Genomic DNA, 23,514 nt, shown 5'->3' with positions numbered 1-23,514 from the left:
CCTTGACTTTGAGTCCTACTCAAAAGGGAGAAGGAAAAGTCAGCAAAAAGATCAAGGTTGCTAGGACAGCTGTGGCCTTGAGAGGCTTTGCCCTTGAGAGGTCACCTGTCTAAAGTCTGTTACTGAATGCCCAGTGGTTAAGGCAAGGCCAGAGGGAGATCCTCTGCAGATGACTGGGGTGTTGGATCCTTCCAAGGCATGTAGTTCTGTAGGCTTTTTTTTTCCTGTAGGTTCTTAAGTGACCATATGCTGATGAAATTTCATCCCCATTGCAAATCCAAAGTGATAGAAAACGCTGAGACCCGGTGAGGGAAAGTCCATGTTATTGAGTCCACATATAGCCTCTATCCCTTCCACTATGGCCACTTTGTTCATGGTGCCATTGAACAAACCCACAGTGGACAGGGAAAGAGCTGTGGCACCCAAGACTGGATCACCTCATCCACCTGATAACTGAGAACTGCTTCTGCAGTGGTGCCCTCTGGCTGGCATTTAGTGGGCAGGCTTCCAATGTTGCACAGTGAGGTAAGCATTGAAATTCTCCTTCTGAGGATGAGTAGAAGCTCCATACAGCATCCTCATCTGCCACAGACACTCCAATACCAGAGGTCTTCTGACTCTTTAGGCCTAAATGGCAGAATATCTTACGCCATAGTACCGACCTGTTCTAGAGCCCTTTGCTACTCTGGGCCCCATTCAAAACCAGCAGCAATATGACACACCCAGCAAATGCATCAGATAGGCACACAACATGTTCTATGCATTGCCTCAAAAACCCAAAGAGACCCATTAACCAATAAGCCTCTTACTCCATGATGGATCATGCAAGGTGAAGCAACACATTTCTCATCTTAGAGGGATATCCCAACATGTCCCAGGCTGCTAAAATTAAAAAAAAACAACAAAAAAACAACCTTGTGTGGCAGCTCCCTGAGATTCCAGATGTTGGAGGGGGGGTTCCTCTCTCCTTCTGGCCAGCATGAGTCCTTCAGTGCTTGCTAGTTCCTACTCATAACACAACAACCATCCATGAAGTTCTGTCAAGATGATCAGGGACTCACAGGACATGACAGCATACCTGGAAATCTCTGAGGTAATGCAGTAAAAGTGTACCATAGTTTCCTCAGAGACAAAAGTGAATGAATGTCTTTGATTATCTATATTGATTGAGATGCAATAGAATGAATTTTTTCAAGGGGTTCTTAAGCTTGTGTCACACAGCTTGATCTAACAAAACTGCTAAGTCTCAGCCCCAGACTATTTAATTCATATCACCTCTTTGCTTTCTCCTTTTGCTAGGCTGGAACTATGGTGTGCTGGTTGGAGTTCCAGTAGCCTCTTTGTATCACCTGCCGAAGATGGCAGAGCAGAAGAAATATCTTTAATGATTTTGTGGAGCTATACCAATTCCCTAAACTCCCTAACCCCAGATGCTTTCATGTGAGAAATACCAGCCTCCTTGGTGTTCCTTAGAAATGATAAGCAAGTTTGGTCCTCAGGCTTGATCCCCATTCCTGGAACACTGTGCCCTGGATATCCATCTGGCTTGCTCCTTGACTTCCTTCAGCTCTTTGACAGAGTTGCACTAAGAACCTAAGGCGTCAGGGCCTTCTCTGACCAGCATACCTACAACAGCCTGCATATCCCCTAATATTCTATTGAATTTACCATCTGCCCTACCACATAGCTTTCCCTATTTGTTGCCTATCTCCTTCCACTAGAATGTAAGCTTTCCAAGGGTAGCAGGGTGGGCTATTCCAGTAACTGCTGTGTCTTTTGTCCCTAGATCAGCGCCTAACACATAGAAGGTGTTCAATAAATATTTGTTGCATGAATGAATGGATGACATGACCTAATGTGCAGGACCTGCATCCTCACCCGTCTGCCCTGGTGTAACGCTCATCAGGCCCAACAAAGGTCACTGCTGGTACCTTCTCCCCCTGTGGTCACCCAGGAAACAGGTGAGGACCCGGGCTGTCTGTCTGCAATGAGTGGGGCAGAGAGAGGGGACAAGGCTCTCTCCTGGCTCTGGTGGGCTCAAAAGGAGGAAAGCTACCCCATGGTTCCTTCCTCTCCCATCTCAGTTCAGAGGTGCACCGAGGACTGGGGATCCTTCCCAGGGTTTATCACATGATGACAGCCACAGATTCTGGAACCAAGTCTGTGCCCTTTCTGTGCCTAGATCAGTCAGCCCCAACAGATACTGGACACCTAGGAGTGCTGTAATGTGCAACTTTACGTATCAACTTAGGCCACAGTACCAGAAATGTGGTCAAACATTATTCTACATGTTTCTGTGAAAGTGGTTTTTAGATGAGATTAACATTTACATGAGTAGACTGAGCAAAACAGAGGACCCTCCATGAAGGAAGAAGGCCTTAAGGGAAAAATTACTGGTGCCCCAGGGAAATAGGGGATTTTGCCAGTCAATCCACCCTGCAGACTTTGGACTTGCCAGCCTCTAGAATCACAAGAGCCAGTTCAATGAAGTAAATCAATCTCTCAATCTCTCTCTCTCTCTCTCTCCCCCCACCCCCCAACAAACACACTCATTCACACATGTGCATCTTGTCAGTTCTGTTTTTCTGGAGAACCCTGACCAATTCAGGAAATACTGGGAGTCCTGGGATCTCTGATGAGAAAACTCTACCAAGACCTCACTCGTGAAAAAGAGTCAATGAATGGACACGTCCTAGGAACAGCACGCACTCTGGCCCACTGGATCAAATCAGGAACATGACGGACGCCGCTGGGCCTACTGCAGTGGAGGCCTCGGAGCATGGGGACAAAACACTGTGGCTTTATTCATTCCTGAATGAAGAACAGGCCTGCACCACAGAGGGAAGCCCGTTACCGAGGCCTGGTGGGGTGAGGCGGCCTTTGCTTCCAGGATGGCAGAGCGCCTCATGCAGGCGAGAGAGCAGGCAGCACTTTTCCAGTACACTGGCCAAAGCCAATGCGGTGACCATTCCCCTGGCAGTGTCCTGTAACAGATGAGGACAGGATCAGAGATGGAGCCCCTGGCCTACCCAACCAACACTCAGGCAGCCGCAGGGCCGGTCAGCACAGCTGGGCCCATTCAGGAGAGCACCATCAGAGTAACCAACACAGGTCTTCACAGATCAATAACCCTCCCCAGAAGCTGGAGAGAGCCAGGCAGGGGGCTTAGCTGGAGCTCTGGGCCCTCCCCACAGATGCAGACACCCAGAGGCACTACAAGGCTCAACAGTTTTCCTGACAGTGATCAACTCTCCCCATGTGAGTTTGGATTCATATCCTAGGTCTGCCAATTAGCCTGAAGCCAGACTGCCCATGTTCAAATCCTGGTTTTACCTATTGGGCCTGAGACCTTGGATCCCTCTAGACCTCAGCTTTCTCTTCTGTGAAATAGGCCTAATGACAACACTCACCATATAGGCTTGCTACAAAGGTAATGAGCTCACACAGAGAAAACTCAGAATAGTGCCTGGCCATAGCAAAGGCCTACAAAGTGGCAGCTATTACAACAATAACAAGCTGGGTGACTAGGGGCAATGTGGTTATTTGTTAATTGTACTGGGGCTTGAAACCAGGGGTGCTTTACCACTGAGCCATATCCCCAGCCCTTTTTACCTTCTTTTTTTTTTTTTGAGACAGGGTCTCGCTAATTGCTTAGGGCCTCAAGAAGCTGCTGAGGCTGACCTTGAACTTGTGATTCTCCTGCCTCAGCCTCCCAAGTTGCTCGGATTACAGGGGTGTAATTACAGCAATGTGTCCACTGTGCCCAGCTTAGAGGTAATGCGTTTTCCCTCAGAATTCAACCCCTCGTCTGCCAATAGAAACAATAGTCCTAACCTCTCAGGGTCATGAGGACCTGAAATATTTGGATAAAATTCAAAGTGAAGCATCTAAGACAGGGATGTTGAACAAATGTTAACTTACTTCATTCAGTTCCACCTCAGTAAGAGTGAGCTTGCAGCAGAGAGGAGGAAAAGCTGTCCCTTGAGGGTCCACTCAATGGGAGCAGCCGGTCTGGACAAGATAGAAGAGAGATGCCTACACAGTGCAGAGAGGGCAGCATAGGAGGACAGCGGAGCAGAAAGGAGAGGACACCAGAGCTCTCGACCTGTGGATGGGAGTTCACTGGATGGGCATGGGATGCCTCTGTTATGTAAGTGGTCATGTGGGGCCCCCTGGGAAGCCAGCTTACAAAGGGCTTCAAGAAACCATGTTAAGGGGTTGAGGCCAAACTGAGGTCAGGTGGGGAGGGGGAAGAGTCTTCAGCAAGAGAGACCCATGGGTCTAGTCAATGCAGAGGCTCTCAGACTCCTGAGGAAACACTTCTCAAGGGCCCTGGGCCATGCAGAAGCCAGATGAGGTGGTACCAGAGCAGTTCTAAAACAATAACCACCAGGTCCATGGTAGGGGTGCCCAGACCTATGAAAATACCACTAGATCCCCTCATCCTCAAATTGGGAGCTGCACCTTCTGCTACTCCAGATGAAAGGGAGAAAGCGCAGTTACAAGATCCCAGCAGTCAAAAGAAGAAACACAAAGCACCCTGCTGTGAAGCCACCTGCACACAGACTGAAGGTACAGTGGGGTCAGTGATGTCCTCAGGCAGCCTTCCTGGCCCCAGAGAAAAGGCCTTCAGGGGGTCCTAAGCACCACCTGCCAGCTCTAAGGTTGCTTACCCAGCCTGCAGAGGCTTCCCCGAGGGGTTTTGGTCCTGAGGCCCATCCCAGCCTAGCCCCTTGCCCTCTCAAGATTCAGCACATTTGTGCCAGCCACTTGTGGCCCAGGGCATCCCATGACCTGTACACTGACACTTAATACTCAGGGACACCCTTTGTAGAGAGCAACATCCTTGCCTATTCTATTTTTATGTCACTTTTGAATCTCAAACTTAACAAATTTCTATATCACTGGGGAAATTTTAAAAAGGTCCATTAGCTAGGTGATGTGGCACAATCCTATAATCCCAGCATCTTGGGGAGGCTGAGACAGGAGGATGACAAGTTCAAGACCAGCCTCAGCAATTTAGTGAGGCCCTTAGCAACTTAGTGAGATCCTGTTTCAAAATAAAAATCAAAAAGGGGTGGGGATGTGGCTCAGTGGGTTAAAAAAAAAAAAGCCAATTAAAGCAAACTGACTCTTGTCAGAATTCATTAAACAATATCAAAGAGCCTTCTTTCTGGCATGCTGCAAACACAGATGGGATGTCCCCCTCCTCCATGCCACCATCAAGAAATCAGCATTGTTCCTTGTTGGACCAGGAGTTATACTGGCACTGCTGTTTCCTCTAAGACCTTGATTGCTTCCAAGACGAAGGTACATGGTGAATCAGCCAATCACTTTTCAAAAAACCATTAGGCAGACAGTCATCCTCCCACTTCCCAGTTGGCACAGCAGGGAGCTTCTCCATCTGGGAACTAGTGGCATTTCTTTCTGATGAGGGTCTGTCCTGTGCTCTGTAGGATATTTAGCAGCATTCCTCAGCTCTACCCACTGGATGCCAGTGTCCACCTCTGTGCCAACCAAAATTGTTTCCAGATGTTGCCAAAGTCCCCAGGATAGCATAGGTACCCTCAGTTGAGAATGCTTGTTTTGAGAATGAAAGGAGCTACCCTCTGCACAAACTGAGAAGGAACCTCAGAGTCCTTCCAAGTCCCCCACCTGCTGTGCTCCAATCCAGAGGGAAAGCTAGGGAAAGATGCATTCAGCAAGGGACAGAGCCCCAAGTGGGACAAGGACAGGGAAAGTGCACACCCAAGCCAGATCATGTAACTTAGTCCTAGCAAAGGGGAAGACAGCTCTCCTGCTTCTCTGGGGTGGGCTCCATCAACTCTGGAAGTGAGAGATCAAAGTGCACCATCTCCTCTGGAAGCTAAGCCCATCACGTCACTGGCCCTTCCTAGATCCTGACCCTGCTCCCCACACCATCCAGCAACAGGAATGGGAATCCACAGCAATAGCTGTTTTCTAGCTTTCCAATATGCCCCATCTGCCAGTGTGTCAGGGTGCAGACCCTCACTACAAACAGTGGGGGAGACGCTGAGGCCCAGAGACACAGGGCTAGCCCCAGGTGAATTAGTGGCAGAGCCAGGATTGAAACTAGGGATTTTTTTGCCACTAGAGCTTCAGGGGAGTCCAGCTGCCTTATGCTACTAAATAAAACAAAGGGAAAAGATCTGGGAGTGGAAATGGGGAAGTTTTGCATCCCCAGGGAGGTAAAGGTGGTGGGCTTTGAATCCCAAGGGAGCTGGACTACATTCCACGGCTGCCATCGGCTAGCTGTGTGATTCTGGTCAGCTACTTAACCTCTCTGGACCTCCAGTGGCTCATACATAAATGAGATCAATGGTACTATGGGAATTAAATACATCAAGTGATATGCACAGTGCCTAGCACATAGGAAATATGCCACCATGATAAATCCTTGTTATCTATGCAATTGTCTTCATCATGGATCTTCTTTTAGCTAAATAGCTTGCAGCTAGACTTCTGGTTCAAGATAGGGATTTGACTATACATTAGCTGTTTCCTTTTCTCTTATACTCCATAGCAATCTATGGAAGTACAATACAAATAAAAGGGAAAAGTCTACATCAATGCTAGAGAGAGGAACAGAAATCCTAAAGAAGGTGGGACTTATGTGGGGCCTTAGGAAGACATGAAGGATCCAGAATGGTGGGGAGGGGAAGGTGTGACAGGTGTATGACTGGGCAGAAAGAAGAAAGTGTACAAGTATCTGGAGTTAGCAGAGAGCTCTCCATTCTATAGATGGAGGAGGCCCCCCCAAAAGGCCGGTCAAGGTCAGAGTGTGGAATTAGACATCATTGGTTGAGCCAGGTTTTGGAGAAGGAGAAGGGCAGAGAAAAAAACATAACCATGGTCTGATTCTTTGGGACTCCAAAGCAAGTAAAGAGGACAAGACTACCTCCTACAGTCGCCTAGGCCACTGTCCATGGTCCCGGATGAAGATTTGCTGCTTCTACACCCTGGGACTCCTGGCCAGTCTTGTTGAGCAGTTCTATACCAAGCATAGCAAATAGCAATGAAGGTGAGAAATTGAATAAATGGAGAAACAGAGGCAAACAGGGTGGAATAATAATTACTGAGCAACTATAGGGAAAGAAAGAGGAGATGCTAGGATATGGTTTCCACTTAATTCCAGATACCAAGAAAGAAGACACAACTGACCATAACTATCTGCATACTGAAGATCTGAAGGACAGTGAGAAAGGTATATATCACACAGTCCAAGCAGTGCTAATGTCCCCAGAACATGTTCTTGCAAGTCATAAACTGAACACCAGATGGGGCAAGAGAGCAAGACTGGTGATTAGATGAGTTACATCCAAATGCTTGGATTTTTGTTGTTTAAGTTCATCTTCTGTTCTGCTGCCCATTTTATGCTTTCTGGACTCCCTCAGAAGTGAGAATCATGCTGCACCCTTTGGAGAGACAAGGTGTGCCGTGGTTAAGAGCATAGGGCCTGGAGCGACCATCTGGGTTCAAATCCTGGCCCTGCAGTTGACCATCTGTGTGATCCTGAGTGCGCAAAGCTGTCTGGGCCTTGGTTTCTGCATCTGAAAGAAGGGGATGGTGAGAGTACCTGCCCCATGGAGGTGTAAAAGGGACCACATGGGAAGCACTCCAAGGGCAAGTGCTGCATGTGTAGCTGATGTCAGTGGGCCATTAGAAACTGATTTGGGTAATTGTCATCCAGAATGATAAAGCAGGAAAATGATGAGGTGGCCATACAGGCACACAGCGGGTCCAGTCTGAGAAGTAGGAGTAAAGACTGGAAAGAGATGAAAACACTGGGTACGGCTTTCAAGAAGGAAGGCGGCCGTGCAGGGTCAGGTGCTCATAGAGGCCATGGAAGGAGGTAGCAGAACAGTCCTTGCAGCAGGCCACCTGTCCTGCCTTGCCCTTTCCACAGGTGGACACAGCCTAAGAGCCTTGTTGATTACAAGCTGAAAGAATGAAAGTAGGCATACCTACAATGTGGCTGGCCCCTGCAGATGCTAAATAAATACAGTTGATCCTTGGTATCTGTAGGGGGACTGTTTCCAGGACCTTCTGTTATGGTTTGGCTATCAGGTGTCATACCCAAAGCTCATGTTAGAAAAATGTAGGAATGTTCAGAGGTGAAATGATTAGATTATTAGAGAGATTAATAATGGGTTAATAATTTAAATGGATTACTGGGTGGTAATTACAGGCAGGTGGGGCCCGGCTGGAAGAAGGAGGCCACTGAGGGCATGTCTCTGGGATTGTATTTTGTCCCTTGCTTCCCCTTCTCTCTTCCTGGCCACCAGGAGCTGAGCAGCTTTCCTCTGCCATGCCCTTCCACCTTCATGTTCTTCTCACCTTGAGCCCAGAGCAATGGAGTCAGCTGTCCATGGACTGAACCTCTAGAACAGTGAGCCCTTGATAAACTTTTCCTCCTCTAAGTTGTTCTGTTCAGGCATTTTGGTAACAGTAGTGAAGCCTAACTAACAGCCCTGCTACCCTTTTGATACCAAAAATCTATAGAAGCTCAAGTCCTTTACATAAAGTTGTGTAGGATTTGCATATATCCTACACAACCTTCCATTTAAATCATCTAGAAGACATAATACCTAATACAGTGTAAATGCTATGTACATGGTGGTACTGTATTGTTTAGGGACTAAGTCCATAGATGTTTTGTTGAGATCATATCCTTTTCTCATCTGATTCTGTCCGATTTGCTGAAAGAAGGAGATGGCGAGAGTGCCTACCTTATGGAGGTGTAAAAGGGACCGCATGGGAAGCACTCCAAGGGCAAGTGCAGCAAGTGTCGCTGACGTCAGCGGGCCATTAGAAACTTATAAGGAATAAGTCCATAGATGTTCAGGACAGTTGCAATTATTTTTCTGCATAATTTTAAAATATTTTTTTAGTTGTAGATGGACACAATATCTTTATTTTATTTACTTATTTTTATGTAGTACTGAGGATTGAACCCAGCGCCTCACGCATGCGTGGCAAGCGCTCTACCACTGAGCTAAAACTCCAGCCCTTTTCTGCATATTTCTGGTCTGCAAATGGCTGATTTCAATTGTGAGGCAACTGTATGGTTAAATTGGAATTTAGTAGGAGAAAATAGTAGGAAATAGTAGGAGAAAGTGAGTATTTACTGATTAATCCTGGGCACCATTTGTTGCAGTCTTCAGCTCCACCTGCATCTTTTCTGACAAATCCACTTTGTTTAATCTACTAACCAAGAGCCTTACTGAGTACCATGCAGGTGCCATTTAGTCTAAACCATGCCCTCCATGTGCTCTGTACTAGGCTGAGTTATGGCCCCCAGAGACATTAGGTCCCAACTCCTGGAATCGGTGAATCTTATCTTACATGATAAAAGATTTTGCAGATGTGATTAAGGATCTTAACATGAGGTATCTGAGTGGAATTTCAATCTACCACAAGTGTGTTATGAGCAAGGCAGAGGGAGATAGAAGACAGAAGAGAGATGCTATGGTGATGGAGGCAGACTAGAGAGATGCTGTCACAGTCAACACATGCTGGTGACCCTGGGAGCTAGAAGAGGCAAGGACAGAGGCTCCCTAGAGCCCCTGGAAACAGTGAGGCCCTGTCAGTGTTCAGATTTCAGACTTTTTGCCCTTAAGTACTGGAAGAGACTAAATTTCTGTTGTTAAGCCATGAAGTTCATAGTTATCTGTTATTGCAGTCACAGAAAACTTCTAGGAGCACAGAAACTGATGCATATACAATGACTAGAATTCCACCCTGAAGGTGAATTGCTTGCAGAGAAGATAGACTGATTTTACCAGAGCGACCAGGGAAGGCAATTACTGGGCAGAGCCAGGGTGAAGCCCAGGGTTTACAGGCAACGAAAAAAGCAGTTCTATCGCCACAGTTATGTATGAGAATGAGGCTGAGCAAATCGGACAGAATCAGATGAGAAAAGGATATGAGCTCAACAAAACAGGCAAAGGGGAACCAGGAGAAGAGCTTGAGCAAAAGAGTAACAGGGGGAAAGCAAACATGAAGACTCATTTTTAAAGCCCCAAGAGCAGGGTGGATTGCAGGGGGCTGGTGCAAAAGCTCTGCTAGGATTCGAGCCATGATTGGATGGTGCTCTAGGGCAGGTCAGTTGCACAAAGAGGGCAAGGCACCTTAAAAAGATGCTCAGGAGGCTATGCTGATGAAATGGGTCCAGGGTTCTAGTCACAGAGCAGGCTGAGAGCAGGATATGGAACATGAGCACAGGGGATGGCACCACCTCATCCCTGAGGGCTGCTTTATAGGGCAGAGCATAACACTCTGATTCATACTCTTTACAGAGGGATTCCACTGAATATGCCAGGCCTTCTAAGAACTGGCTTCTGGAAAACATGGCAATGACAATGAAGTCCTCAACAAAAATCATCTCTATTTTTAAGTGCTTACTATGTAACATGCACTTTGTTATGTGCTCCAGATATACTGAAGGCATGGGTTCTGTACAGGTGCAGTGGCACAGGCCTGTAATCCCAGTTGTTAGGAAATTGAAGCAGGAGGATCACAAGTTCAAGGCCAGCCTCAGCAACTTAGTGATACCTTGTTGCAAAATAAAAAGGACTGGGGATATAGAAAGAAGAAAAAGGAAAACAAAAACCTCCCAAGAATTGGGGTTCTGAAGCTCAGTGGTAGAATGCTTGTCAAGCATGAGGCCTTGGGTTCAATCCCTAGTACTGCAAAGATAAAAAAAAATATTGGGGTTCTGAAGATTGGCTGCCAGAAAGGGAAACCAAATTTCATTATTAACTGGCTGCAAGACCTTGGGCAAGTTGTTCAGCCCTGTTATACTCCATGGTGTCATCTGTAAGATGGTGCAGGTGTGACGCTGGGGTAAAGCCCAGAAGAGCAGACAATCCATTTGTCTTCATCAGCACTGGAACCCCAGGATGGGGCTCGATCAATGTCCACTGGAGGAATAAACCAGTTTACATAATTCCTGCAACTCTGCTATGAGGTTAAGCATTGTGATATTAATTCCATCTTAAAGATGAGGAAAACTGAGTCTCAGGTAAAATAACTTGATGAAAGTCACATAGCCAGTGGGGACCTGAGAGTCTTTTTGATTTTCATGAGCGTGCTGCTAAGCACTAAGGCACCCTTCCTCACTATTAATACTATGTGGAGGGTAAATGCCAAGTCCTGGAGGCAAATGACCCCCCAAGAGCTATGCAGCACCCCAGCCACCTAGGAACAGATTGCTAAGATGTCTCAGTCACAGCTGCAGCTCTAGCCTCCCTGAACCCCGTCACTGATCATGGGCTCTGCACCCGGCATTTGCTGCCAGAATAGGAAGATACCTGCCTCTATGGAGACAAAGCAGAACTGGTCTTTCTGGTAGACATTCACACTTGAAGCCCCTGTTAGCAAAGCACCCAACCTGCAGATTCAGAACCTGGGAATGACAGAGCCAGAGCAAATGAGGACAGATGGCACAGTGGCCAGATGGGCACGTCTCACAGTGACAGCAGTGCCCGCAGACTAGGAGAGAGACGAAGCCTGCTGAGCCTGGCAGCCCTTACCTGTTATGATGACTTCATCCCCATCCAGTAGGAACGTCCTGGTTTGTCCTTTCCCCAGCTCTATGGCTTTCGTTCCCTTCCAGGACAGCTCCAGCATGGAGCCAAAGCTTTCTGGCTCCTTCATAAGGGGAAGGAGGAAAACAGGTCACAGGAGTTCTATACTGGTGGGATGTGAGCTCTGGCATGGACTGTGCTTGGTGAAACCTGGGAGCCCCAGGCAAGGGCAGGGAATCTGATGATGGTGACCCTGCCTCAGCTTGGAGGGACCATTGCAGAAACATCCTGAAGTCTCCACATACCACCTGTTCGTCCTTCCCTCTAAGGTTCTCACTTGTCCAGGACCTGACTCTGTGAATCCCTGGCCATGTGCTGGGTACCTCCTTCAATGCACCTCCCAGCTCTGGAGGACGCAGCTCAGGAACCAGACACTGTAAAGCACAACACCCTCCCACCGGGAAGAGACCTCCCAGGTGGCATGGTTAGGAGAGAGACTGGCACACATACCACCCTGTGGTTTGGTCAAGGAAGGACAAGAAGGGCAGCAGTCTGGCCACCTCCTCCTGGGCAGGAGCAGAGTGAGACAGTGACAATAAAGACACCGTGGCTATCTCTTGACTCTTCCCTCTGGATACAGAGAGCCAGAGCCCCATGTTCATGCCAGTCTCTTTTCAGTCTGAATATGGAAGAGAATCTCCTCTGTTCCAGGGACAGAGGAGGTAGGAGAAAGATGGGGTTGTGAGGTCTGCCCACATTGGGCTTGAATCCTATCTCGATGGCGAGCTGAAGGCTCTTGGTCTGTGTGGAGACGGGGATGCTCTCTATGGGCGGCCATCCATGCAGCTGGAGACTCACCGATCCACTGATGGTTCCAGAAGCCAAGAGGTCCCCAGGCCGCAGGTTGCAGCCATTGACTGAGTGGTGAGTGAGCTGCTGCAGCATGGTCCAGTACATGTGCTGAGGGAGAGGGACACCGGCAGGGTGAGCAGATGTGGGCATGCCCACTCTCAACAGCCTTCCCTGTCCTGCCCTGCAGGCTCCCCAGCCACTTCTCCAGGCTCCTTATAGAAATGAAATGCTGTCCTCCTGTGGAACTGCTCAGGACAAGTCCCACTGCTCCTCCATCTCCTGCACTAGACCCAGGTTCTGATCCTGTATGATCTCATCCCTCCCCCACCACCTTCTCCAAGCCCACCTCCCAGTTCAGCCCTCTGTCTGTCATGGGCCCAGAGCCCAGTGCACACAATCACTCCCTGCCTTCAATGCCCTAAAGCCCTGCCCTGCGGCTTTAGTCCTCCCCACAGCACTGCGTTTCTCTGAGCATAGGCCTCACATTCGCCCACCCAGGCCTTGGAACCAATGCCAAGTCCTGGAGGCAAATGACCCAAACAGATGTCAGAACAGGCTGGCAAAGGAGCACCAAGGGAGAGGGGGCCAAGGTGTCATGGGCCTCTGAGATGCTTAGAGGCACAGCACAACTGTGCTTCCGCATGGTTACAGCCTTTAGGGTGTGACACTCCTACAGCCACATAGGCAGGCAGAGTGAGCCTCAGAAGCAGATTCCTGCCTGGAAGCTTCCTCACAAGGAACCCCCTTCATTTCTTCTTGTAGCCTAACAAGCCCAGGATAGTCTTAAATTAAAAGGGACACTAAAGGAAAAAGGATCAGAGGATCTTCCAATGGTCAACTTCCAGAGATGCCCAGCTACGTTAGTCATAGGGAAGTACAACTGAAACCACGACCCCAGAACTGCTAAGAGGAAAAGGCAAATGACACCTTGCGTTGGCCAGGATATGGAATAGCCAAAGTGCTAAAATGTTGCTATGGCAGTATAAATTGGAAAACCACCCTGGAAAACTATTCAAAAGGGCTCCTAGGGGCTGGGGATGTGGCTCAAGCGGTAGTGCGCTTGCCTGGCATGCGCGGGTCGCTGGGTTCGATCCTCAGCACCACATAAAAATAAAATAAAGATGTTGTGTCCACTGAAAACTAAAAAATAAATATTAAAAAAAAGTTCTCCTAGGCTGAGTGTATACATACTCTATGACCCAGCAATTCTATTTGTGAAGATACACCCAACAGAAATGTGCACATACAAGCACCAATAGATGTGTACTAGAACATTCATAGTAATCGTATGATGGGCAAAAAATGGGAACCACCAAATGTCCATCAGGAGTGGAATGGCTAAATCATCTGGAATGTTGATTCAGTGGGACACTTACACAGAAAGAAAAGCGAGCTGTCTCTACCCATGGCAACATGGACAAAGCTCACAAATGTTGAAACCAAGAAGCCAGGCAGAAAAGATTCCATTTCCATAACACTGGGACAGAGACACAAAATTCACATATGGCAGCAAGAGGCTGGAGAGAGCTGACCCCTTGCTGGGGCTGTGATGACCTGAAGGGAGCACAGAGGACTCCTGCGGGCTACAGATTTCCTATTTTTTACCTGGGTGCTGGTCATACAGCAAGGTTCATTTGTGAGAATTCCTTGGGCTTCACGTGTACAGTTTGTGTATTTGTATCTATGTGTGTTGTGCTTCAATTAAAAGTTCACTTACAAAAAAAATAAGACACTCTCATCAATCCAGCCCCTGGCAGGACAGGGGGAATAAGACCTTGATCCTTAAAAAGACCTATGGCCCCCATGAAAATCTCTGACCACATCTGTGAAGCCTCTGTTCAAGGAAACTTGACCTTATAGCCATTTCTAGAAGGGGACAGGGTCATGGAAGCTCCAGGGCCTCAAGCTGACCTACCATCATATCCCAGAATGGATGCTATTCTCTTGTTCCTACCAGGAAGAGAGATCTACCTCTTTTCCTTCCTCCAAAGAAGCAATATGACAGTTTCAAAGCTTACCTTAAAGTTGGACCTGCATATGGTAGCTGGTTGGCTCATTCCTTCTCCTGTTGGAAAGAGAAATAACATAGATGAAGTCTTTTTAAAAAAATATTTTTAAAATTGTCGATGGACCTTTATTTCATTTATTTGTTTGTTTATTTGTTTTGTAATGATGCTGAGGATCAAACATAGTGCCTCACACATGCTAGGCAAGTGCTCTACCACTGAGCTATAACTCCAGCCCCAAGATGAAGTTTTAATTCCACTAATTAGGGAAGAAATTTTTTAAAACTGACCTGTGGCTTAAGCTTCCCATTGTCCAATATGATTTCACTTAAGAGTTTGTGAAACAATAAATTCACAGGGTACTGGGCTGGGAGACTTCCACAGAGATGGTCTAGTGCAAGCCACCACTTTCAATTCTCCCAAAACCACAGCACATGTGTCCTCGTAGTCTAGATATAGCCTCAGAATCCTTCTTAACACAATATGCTTGGAAGTCACAAATCAACTGGAAATAATATGCCCACTGAAACTTATTTGTGATTTTTGGTCAAGGATAGCCTGCTATCCCCCTGGTATTCTTTTGGAAAGGTGGAGCTATCAATCCCTTGCTGAAGCCCTCTAACAATGTTAGCTCATTATTCTGGCAACATCTAGTAAACACCTATTACAAAATTTATTAGGTACCAGGCTACTGCTGTTCCATTTCTGAATAGTACTAACAATTAAAAAGCTCTTCCATTCTCTCAAAATCTGGCTTCTCCCCTCCTCTGGCTTCCCCCCAAGGCAGCAAGCAGCAGGTGTGCTCTTCATCCCCAAGGAAGGTCAGGGTCCCCAAGTCACTCTTCCTGAACCCCTTCACCCAAATCCTAACTCGGAACATCAGAACTGCAAATTCAGGACTGTATCTCTGGACACTGGTTTCTTGATCACCTTGTCCCTTCCCCAACAACACCCTCCCTGGGTGGGCTCACCTCTAGGCAGAAAGAAACACTAAGAATAAAAAAACAAACTAAAAGGGACCCCAAGCATGCATGTGTGTAGCCTAGTTTATAATCCTTGGATTTAGTCCCAGCCTTGCCATTAGCCTGCTAATGGCTCAGGGTGAATCCATTTTCCTCTCTAAGCCTCAGTTTCCCCAATTGGTGACATGACAGAGTAGGACCAGCTAAGTTCCTGGAGGGCCATGGCAGCCACAAGGCGCTTTGCTCTAGGGGCCTCCTGTTCCTTGCTTCTTGAGAAGGGCACTGAGTCTCCTGCTAGGAACCCTCTCTGGGGCCAGCAGTGGGAAAGACACAGCAGAGCCCAATGTGAGATCACAGAACTCCAGGGAGAGACTGAGGGAGATGGAGATTTGGCCAGAGTGGGGCCTGGAGGGCTCTGTAGGCAGCCCGGGCAATTCCTCACCTGGGGCCTGGAAAGAGACCCTGCCTCTGCCTAAGCGCAGATGCCGGTCCAGACCCTCACATGGACTGACTTACACAGCCCTCACTACTGCACCACAGGCTGATGCCTCTGTTATCCCACTTCGTGCGACGAACTAGGGAAGGCAGGTTTGGTAACTGGTCCTAAGCTTCAAGTTGGGCAGGAGCAGGGTCAAGCCTGGACCCCCCACCATGGTCCACAGAGTAGACTCTTTTTCAATAAGATTCTGCTGATCTGTTATGGAGTCCAGGGAGCAGCTCAGGACATGGGACCTGTCTGCGAGGCTCTCGGGGCTGGCCCAGGATGTGGCTCAGAGACTGTGCGTGGCCCCAGCGGGCTGAGGTCTCTCACTGGCAGGCCTTCAAGGCCAGACTTTCAGACAGGCCCTGGATGAAATCTACCATACTTGATGGAAGATAGGGTCAGTGGCAGTATGTGAGCAGGGACCAGGACCCTGTTTGGGAGACTGCAGAAAGGAGTCAAGGGAAGGATGGGATTTGAGCTCCATGATTTCTGGCCCAAGTAGTTGGGAGCTCAGTCAATGTGACGTGGGCCCATTGGGGCTCCCTTTGAGCACAAGGATGTCCCCTACCTCTCTCTTTCCCTTACAAAACCATACATGCTTCCAGGGCTGGAGCAGACACCTCCCCTTCCACCTTGCCAAAGCTCAGGAACCATCAGGGCAATGGCACTTGGGCACACATGCCCACTGAGCCCTGTGCACACCCACCCACCCCACAACATACCTTTCAGAGCAACAGAAAGGTTGATGTCAAATGTGTAGGGCTGGTCATGGCAGAGATATGGCAAGGGTCTGGGGTCCTGGGAGGGCAAAGCACAGGAAAGAGGTTGCTGGCAGGTGGACTAAGCTCACCGAGGCCCCATGTGGCAGGAGTGTTCCTTCCTAGGGACCTAACACCATGTTCTGGGACCTTAGCTGGACAGTAGGAGTCAGGGTGGTCATATGTGCCAGGTTCTTAAGAAGAGAAGCCAAGGGATGGGCATTGGTAGGTGTAAAGTTATAAGGTCTAAACCAGAGATGCTCCAGAAAGCCAGGATAGGGAGGGCTGGAGAAAGGGGACAGTGGGAGGCCAGAGATGGGGAAAGAAGCCTGTGAGGAAAGGCTAGGGCAAGGCAAAGGGCAAGGTGAGCCTCCCAGAAGACAGAGGGTTGGGGCAGCCAGCAGAAGCAAAGAGTCCTGCCTGGTGCAGGAGCCAGCTGTGGGGGTAGCTTTGACAGCTGTGCCAGAAAGACAGTGCTTTGGCCAAAAGCTGTACTTCCCCAAAGTGTGACATACGAATCACTTGGGGGACATGAGATCATGTTTGGTGATTTCAATGGTTATTTGTGTTTCTTTTCTTTTTTTCAGGGCTGGGGATTGAATCCTGGGCCTTGAGCATGCTAGGCAAGCCCTCTGCCATTGAGCCATGCCACAGCTCCTGTGTTTCTTTTTATGATTAATGATGTGGCTAGGGATGTTGGTAGGGATATAAAATTCCTTTTCTCAACACATTACTTAAGTTTTGAACTGGGAGCTGCTTTAGAGAAAAATGTTAAATAAATATAGTTCACAAGGGACAAGAGTTACTGGAAGGGCTGGCCAAGGTAGGCAGAGCCCAGACATCTCAGGACAGGGCAGTGCCCTTGAAGACAGCTTGACAAAGGATGAGGCTGGAGTGGGGAGGCAGCCCAGGTGGTCCCTGGTGAGGTCAGAAAAGCAACTGACCATGGCTACCATGGCTACAGAGGAAGTGGCCACAGGACTCATTGAGAGGGAGGGAGAGCCAGGTCTTGGTAGCTGAAAATGATGGTGGGGTGGGGTTGCTGTGGCAGGAGTGCTGAGGAGAGCAGGGGCATGGTGAGAGCCCACAGGAACTTCAGGAGGAGCTGGTTTTTAGGGAATGACTCCAGTTTGTTTTTTAAGAGAGGAAATGTTGAAGCCAAGTGTGGTGGCTCACACCTATAATCCCAAAAACTCAGGAGGCTGAGGCAGGGAGGATCACAAGTTCAAGGCCAGCCTCAGCAACTTAGAAGGCCCTAAGAAACTTAATGAGACCCTGTCTCAAAAAAAAGGGGGGGGTGCTGGAGGGGCTGGGGTTGTGGCTCAGTGGTAAAGTGCTTGCCTATCATGTGTGAGGCACTGGGTTTGATCCTCAATACCACATAAAAAAAAATAAATAAAGTTATTTTTTTTTTTAATTTTTTATTGTTGGTTGAATAAAGTTATTTTTAAAAAAGGGCTCAGTGGCTAAACACCCTGGGTTTGATCCCCAGTACCAAAAAAAAAAAAAAAGCGCAAACACTGAGATGACATCAGAGGGCATGAGAGAAGGTAGATGAGATGGCCCCAGGGAGGGTGTGGAGGGAGCAGGGCAAAGGACTGGGAGCTCTGTTCTCCCTAGAGGATAGAATTGGAATGAGACATTGCAGAGACCCAGAGATAAAGGGGGATGGGATGCATCCCCAGAAGTCAAAGGTAAGAAAATGCCTAGGAAGAGTAAGGGATTGAAGCGAGGTGCGGCGCACGCCTATAAATCCCAGCAGCTTGGGCGGCTGAGGCAGGAGAACTGCAAGTAGTTTAAAGCCAGTCTCACCAAAGTAAGGTGCTAAGAAACTCACTGAGACCCTGTCTCTAAGTAAAATACAAAATAAAGGGCTCGGGATGTGGCTCGGTGGCCCAGTGCCCCTGAGTTCAATCCCTAGTACACACACACACACAAAAAAGAAAAGTGTAAGGGACTAAGGAACTGCAAAGAGGTCCTGGCCCTAAGGTCATAGGTGACTTTAGTGAGGCACCGGCAAGAAGGTGGGGCAGATTAAGGAGTGAGGGGTGAGACCACAAACCCAGGCCTGGATAGGGGTGCTGAGGACAGGAGGCTGCAGCCATCCCACCATCAAAGCTCAACTCCAAACCACATTCTATGAGTTGGCCTCCAGGGGGCGCCATTGGTACAGGACATATTTCAAGGCAACCTGGGAAGTTGTGCAATGAGGTGGTAGGAGCTGGGATCCTCTGTCCTGGGAGGATTCTAGAGATTACAAAATTCTCTGTTTTTCCTAAGAACTGTGCAGAGGGCAGGGAAGCCACAAGGGAGAATGATTGGAGCCATGACTGCCTGGAGGTCACCGCAACCAGGATGCTCAGGGCACTCCACTGTGGACACAATGTGGGCATGCTGTGGGTACAACGCTTCCCTCTCAATGGTCTCTACACCTGGTGTGCCTGCTCAGCTGGCAGCAGGCTTTCAGAAAGTTGAGCCCTGGATTGGGAGCCTCCTGCAGTAGGTGTGCTTACCTGTATTGGGTTGGGCACAACAAAGGGCATGAGGGCATCCATAGGCACCACCCATGGAGAGATGGTGGTTCCAAAACTCTTCCCGAGGAACGGTCCAAGAGGAACATATTCCCACTGCTGGATGTCTCGAGCTAAAGGAAGAAGGGCAGGCCTAGGCTTACCAAGGCTGACTGGGGCTGGCCCCAGGGTTCCCTCCTTCCCTTGACTAGGGAGCAAAGACACTCAGCATTGCCCTTCCCATGGGGGCTCTGGCCTCAAGCAGGCTGCCCCAGGAAAAGGGGGCTAGAGCATTCAATGTCAAGGTGCCAGTTTACTGCAAAGAAGAATGGCCAATGGATGGCCAGGATATCTCCTGTGAACAGGTAGAGGGGGAGAGGACTTTGTAGGACCTCTGGCACCATCTTCCTCCTACATATGGCAAAAGTGTTGAGAGCTCAGGTTCAGAGGCAGGGCTGGTGAGCTTCATGTCTTAGCTCAGCAACTAACTGCAATCCCTCTGTGCCTCTGTTCACCAAGTGGGAAGCACAATACTACTAATAGCCTATAGGGATCCGTAGGAGAGAACACGTCAGGTGTTGAGCCCAGGATCTAACACGTGAGCACTCAATAAATATTAGTTATGTCAGCTAGGTTGCTACTCGACATTTGAGACAGCTGGGGTTCAGAGAGGTTAAGTGACTGGCCCAAGTTCTCAGAGCCAGGAAGTCTGTCTGATACCCAAATCCACACCTCAGTCATTGCACCACCTGTTGCCTGTGACCAACACGGACCCAGGAAACGACCTATAGCTTCTGGGACAGTGTCCCAATCCACCCCCTCCTCAGCTGCCTTCAGAACACAACATTCACAGTAAGCTCAGCCACCAGTAATTACCACTCCAGTCATTCATGAGGACCATTCCAAAAATGTGCTCATGGGCCTTGGAAATGGGGATCGGCTCTCCGAATCTGTTCCCAGGGCCTACAAAGAAAGCCTGATATGGGGAAAGGTAATTAGAACAGCTGACCTGCCATCTCAGATCACTTGTCACCTAGAGAGTGAAGGTCAAATATTTCCAAACCATGGCCAGGGGTCAAGGCCTGCCACAGGGGCCTGGCATGAATTCACTTTATCTCAAAGTCAAGGACTGCACTTTGGGAAAGCATGAGTGGCAGTGTGCCAGTGCCTGCCTCTTCACACCCTGAGTTCTGCAGCAGCTTCTTCCCTTTACTCAGCACATCCCAGGCCATTCTGATCCTTGCCTCTCGCCCTGTGCTTTGCATTTTATCTGATAGCTATATGTGGCTTGTGAAAAAGGAAAATACTAGGATTTGTCCTCATGTCACAAAAAATCAAAAGGTTGCTCCTTCAATGCAGTGCAACCTGCCTGATAGGTGCATCTCATGCCCAATTTGTCACCCCACTGCCTCAGAAGAAAACAGCACCCATGATGTCTATGAGCCTGTAGAATATCCAGACATCTATAAGGGAAAAACAGGAGAATCTCTTTCCAAATTACAAAAAAATAAGCTACTTTTGCCAACTAGAATCACAGTTCAATTTGTTCTATGACAGTGTTTACACACTGAAAATTTTTCATCAGGATTAAAAACAACAAACATACAAACAAACAAATAAAAATAACCCAAAGGCACTATCTCACAGAGAACTCCACCACCTTCAAGTTCAGACTATCTGTGCCTCCTACTCCAACCATTTCTCCACATTCAAACTTTTTTGTCTTTTCTCTGCCCAACACCAAAAGAGACCCAAACAGGAGAAGCATCTGCCCATGAGTATTTCATTCTCCCAGAAGGAAAATCCTGGCCCCAAACCTGGGCTCAGGCATCTTAACTGGAAGGGGGGTCTTCTTCCTGGAGTCTCCGAAGACTCCCTCAAAAAGGCTGTGGAAAGCAGAGAGCTGGTGGGGAACACCCTTACTGATGGGGAGACTATTTGGTAGATGACCATCCATTTCCCTCCTCAGATCCAAATCTGAAGAAATCTCAGGGTAGGATGGCAGCTACAAGGAGCTCTAGCAAAGTCCACTGGTTCTCCAACTTGCATCTAACCAAACCCAGATTCCCTCTGCCACAGCCTGCCTGGGTGGCCCCCTGGCTTCTTCCCTTACATCTGCAAGAATAAGATGCTAGAGCTTCCTGAGACACCGCTAAAACACTGGGTACTGACAGTGAGAGAGCCCTTCAGTCTGCCTGCCTACACTTCCTGCTTTGGGCCCAGCTCCATCTATCATCCAACAACCCAAGAGACAGTAAGGACCCTGCCAATGTCCCCTCTGCCCTCCTTCTTCCAGTTCAGCTCCTCTTTCTCATCACATTCCTGATTGCTCACCTAGAGGGTTGCTCTGAGTTCAGTGTCCCTCTTAAGAAGAACAGTCCTGCAGCATGAAGGAGTGATGGAACCAACTATACCCACATCAATATCCTGATTGCATATGGTACCACAGACATGTAGAATGTTACCAAGGAGGAGATGCATGAAGGGTATTCAGGCTCTCTCTCTCTTTTTTTTTTTTTTTTTTTTTTAACAACTGCATGTTAAAGATCTCAAATAATTATCTCAAAAAGTTAAAAAAAAAAAAAAAAAGTAAAGTCTCGAAATGACCACTGTTTTGAGCTTGTATGGATCTAACCATAAATGCAATAGGGCTGTTCTGGTGTATTCTTTTTTATTTATTTATTTTTTAGTTGTAGTTGGACACAATACCTTTATTTTATTTATTTTTATGTGGTGCTGAGGATCGAGCCCAAGGTCTCACACATGCTAGGCGAGCGCTCTACCGCTGAGCCATAACCCCAGCCCTCTGGTGGATTCTTGTAATTCAAGGTAATTATGTTCTATGAAGTCACCAGAACACTGAAATAGCAAATACTGAGTCAATGTTCCTAAGGGGCATACACAGTTAGGTTCCTATAAGCCTCTAATCACATTTTTATGAATTGGTCAATACATAACTATAAAACCTTAGTGTATGTGTATTTCTGTTTAAAGACACTTATTTGATATATATTGTTGATTCATTAACATCAAATCCCCTGCCCTCCATGCTAGAATACATGCCTGAAAAAGGCTTATCTGACACACACATCCTCTGTAAGGCACATCAGCCTTCCTGCACTTAGGAACACAAGTCAGCACTTGGGCCCTGTACGTGGGGGGCTGTTATAAATAACACATTTACCCAAAAAAGCATGAAAATATGAAAACTATGGCACTAAATAGACCACGAAAAGAACACATTTATAGGATGAGAGCAGAAACAGGAAGTTCAACCTCGCAGGGAACTTGCACTCCAGGAGACTAAAATTTTTCACTGTTCTTTTCATGGTAGTGGCCACAAAAGGTCTTGAGTGTCAATTTTGGGGTTACAAATAAATTTCAGTAAGTGGGTAAATCTGGAAATATGGAATCTGTGAATGACCCAGATTGACTCTACTTCCAACAGCAGAACTGCTACCCATGTGGATGAAGGTGTGTGGACAGCTCATCATGCAGGGCAACCATCCCACCAAACACTTTCCTGCCATAGGAGATCCTATGTCAATAAAACACCACAGCACAGGGGTGGGGTGGGTAGGTGTGTAATTCAGTGGAAGAGCAGCTGCCTAGCATGCATAAGGCCTTGGGTTCTATCCCCAGCACTGCCCAAAACAACAAACATACTGCAAAGCCCAGCTTACCATTTCCAACTCGATGTCCAGGAGTTTGCAGGCACCATACACGGGAGGCTTGGCTGGAATAACATCAGGATAAAAGGAGCTGTTGTGAGTGCCAGGCTGCAGAACCCACTGTGTGAGAACAGAGAGCTGGGCACTGGAAGGGTCTAGAGATGGGGGGTCACTTACAGTTATCAGGTCTCATCTGTCCCATGGGCCTTCGGATTGGGGTGCCAGACACCACAACAGAGGAAGCACGGCCATGGTAGCCCACGGGTAAGTGCAGCCTGATAAAGGAAGGTGAGGGAGAGAGCAGGACATCAAAGCTCTTACATATCTTTCTTTCTTTTTGTGTGTGTGTGGTACTGGGGATTGAACTCAGGGCCTTGTGCATTCGAGGCAAGCACTTTATTAACTGAGCTACATATCTTTCTTGATTGATTGATTGTGCTGGGGATTGAATCCTGGGGCACTTTACCCTGAGCCACATTCCCAGTCCTTTTTGATTTTTTTACTTTGAAACAAGGCCTTGCTAAGTTTCCAAGGGTCTCATTAAGGTGCCCAGGTTGGCCTCAAACTCATGAGCTTCCTGCGTTGCTGGGATTATAGGTATGCACTACCACACCTGGCTCATACTTATTTTAAAATAAACTTTAAAAAGGAACATAGAGTCAATATATACATATGGTTTTAAAACCAAAAGTACACTTAGGCTCTAAGAACACTCCTGGCTT

General features: G+C 47.9%; 2 protein-coding genes across 2 annotated transcripts in view; both read right to left on the bottom strand.

Annotated features, from left to right (window-relative positions):
• The window catches only part of Tubgcp5 (tubulin gamma complex component 5), a 38,138-nt gene extending 37,161 nt beyond the window's left edge, over positions 1-977 (bottom strand). Inside the window, exon 1 of the mRNA XM_071608559.1 lies at positions 915-977. The gene's annotated coding sequence lies outside the window, so the exon portion shown is untranslated. The remainder of the gene's footprint in view (positions 1-914) is intronic.
• A 1,801-nt stretch (positions 978-2,778) lies between these two features.
• Positions 2,779-23,514, bottom strand: part of Fah (fumarylacetoacetate hydrolase) — a 34,182-nt gene continuing 13,446 nt past the window's right edge. Inside the window, exons 6-14 of the mRNA XM_027926048.2 lie at positions 22,970-23,067; positions 22,805-22,857; positions 19,998-20,097; positions 19,125-19,255; positions 16,576-16,651; positions 14,420-14,466; positions 12,408-12,509; positions 11,556-11,673; positions 2,779-2,984 (exon numbers count right to left, since the gene is read on the bottom strand). Of these exons, the coding sequence (XP_027781849.2) occupies positions 2,905-2,984; positions 11,556-11,673; positions 12,408-12,509; positions 14,420-14,466; positions 16,576-16,651; positions 19,125-19,255; positions 19,998-20,097; positions 22,805-22,857; positions 22,970-23,067 (805 nt within the window). The 3' untranslated portion in view covers positions 2,779-2,904. The remainder of the gene's footprint in view (positions 2,985-11,555; positions 11,674-12,407; positions 12,510-14,419; positions 14,467-16,575; positions 16,652-19,124; positions 19,256-19,997; positions 20,098-22,804; positions 22,858-22,969; positions 23,068-23,514) is intronic.

This window comes from Marmota flaviventris, chromosome 2 (assembly GCF_047511675.1).
Source record: "Marmota flaviventris isolate mMarFla1 chromosome 2, mMarFla1.hap1, whole genome shotgun sequence".
NCBI lineage: Eukaryota > Metazoa > Chordata > Mammalia > Rodentia > Sciuridae > Marmota > Marmota flaviventris.
The sequence above is the reverse complement of the archived record's forward strand: the minus strand, read 5'-3'. Positions and strand labels throughout refer to the sequence as shown.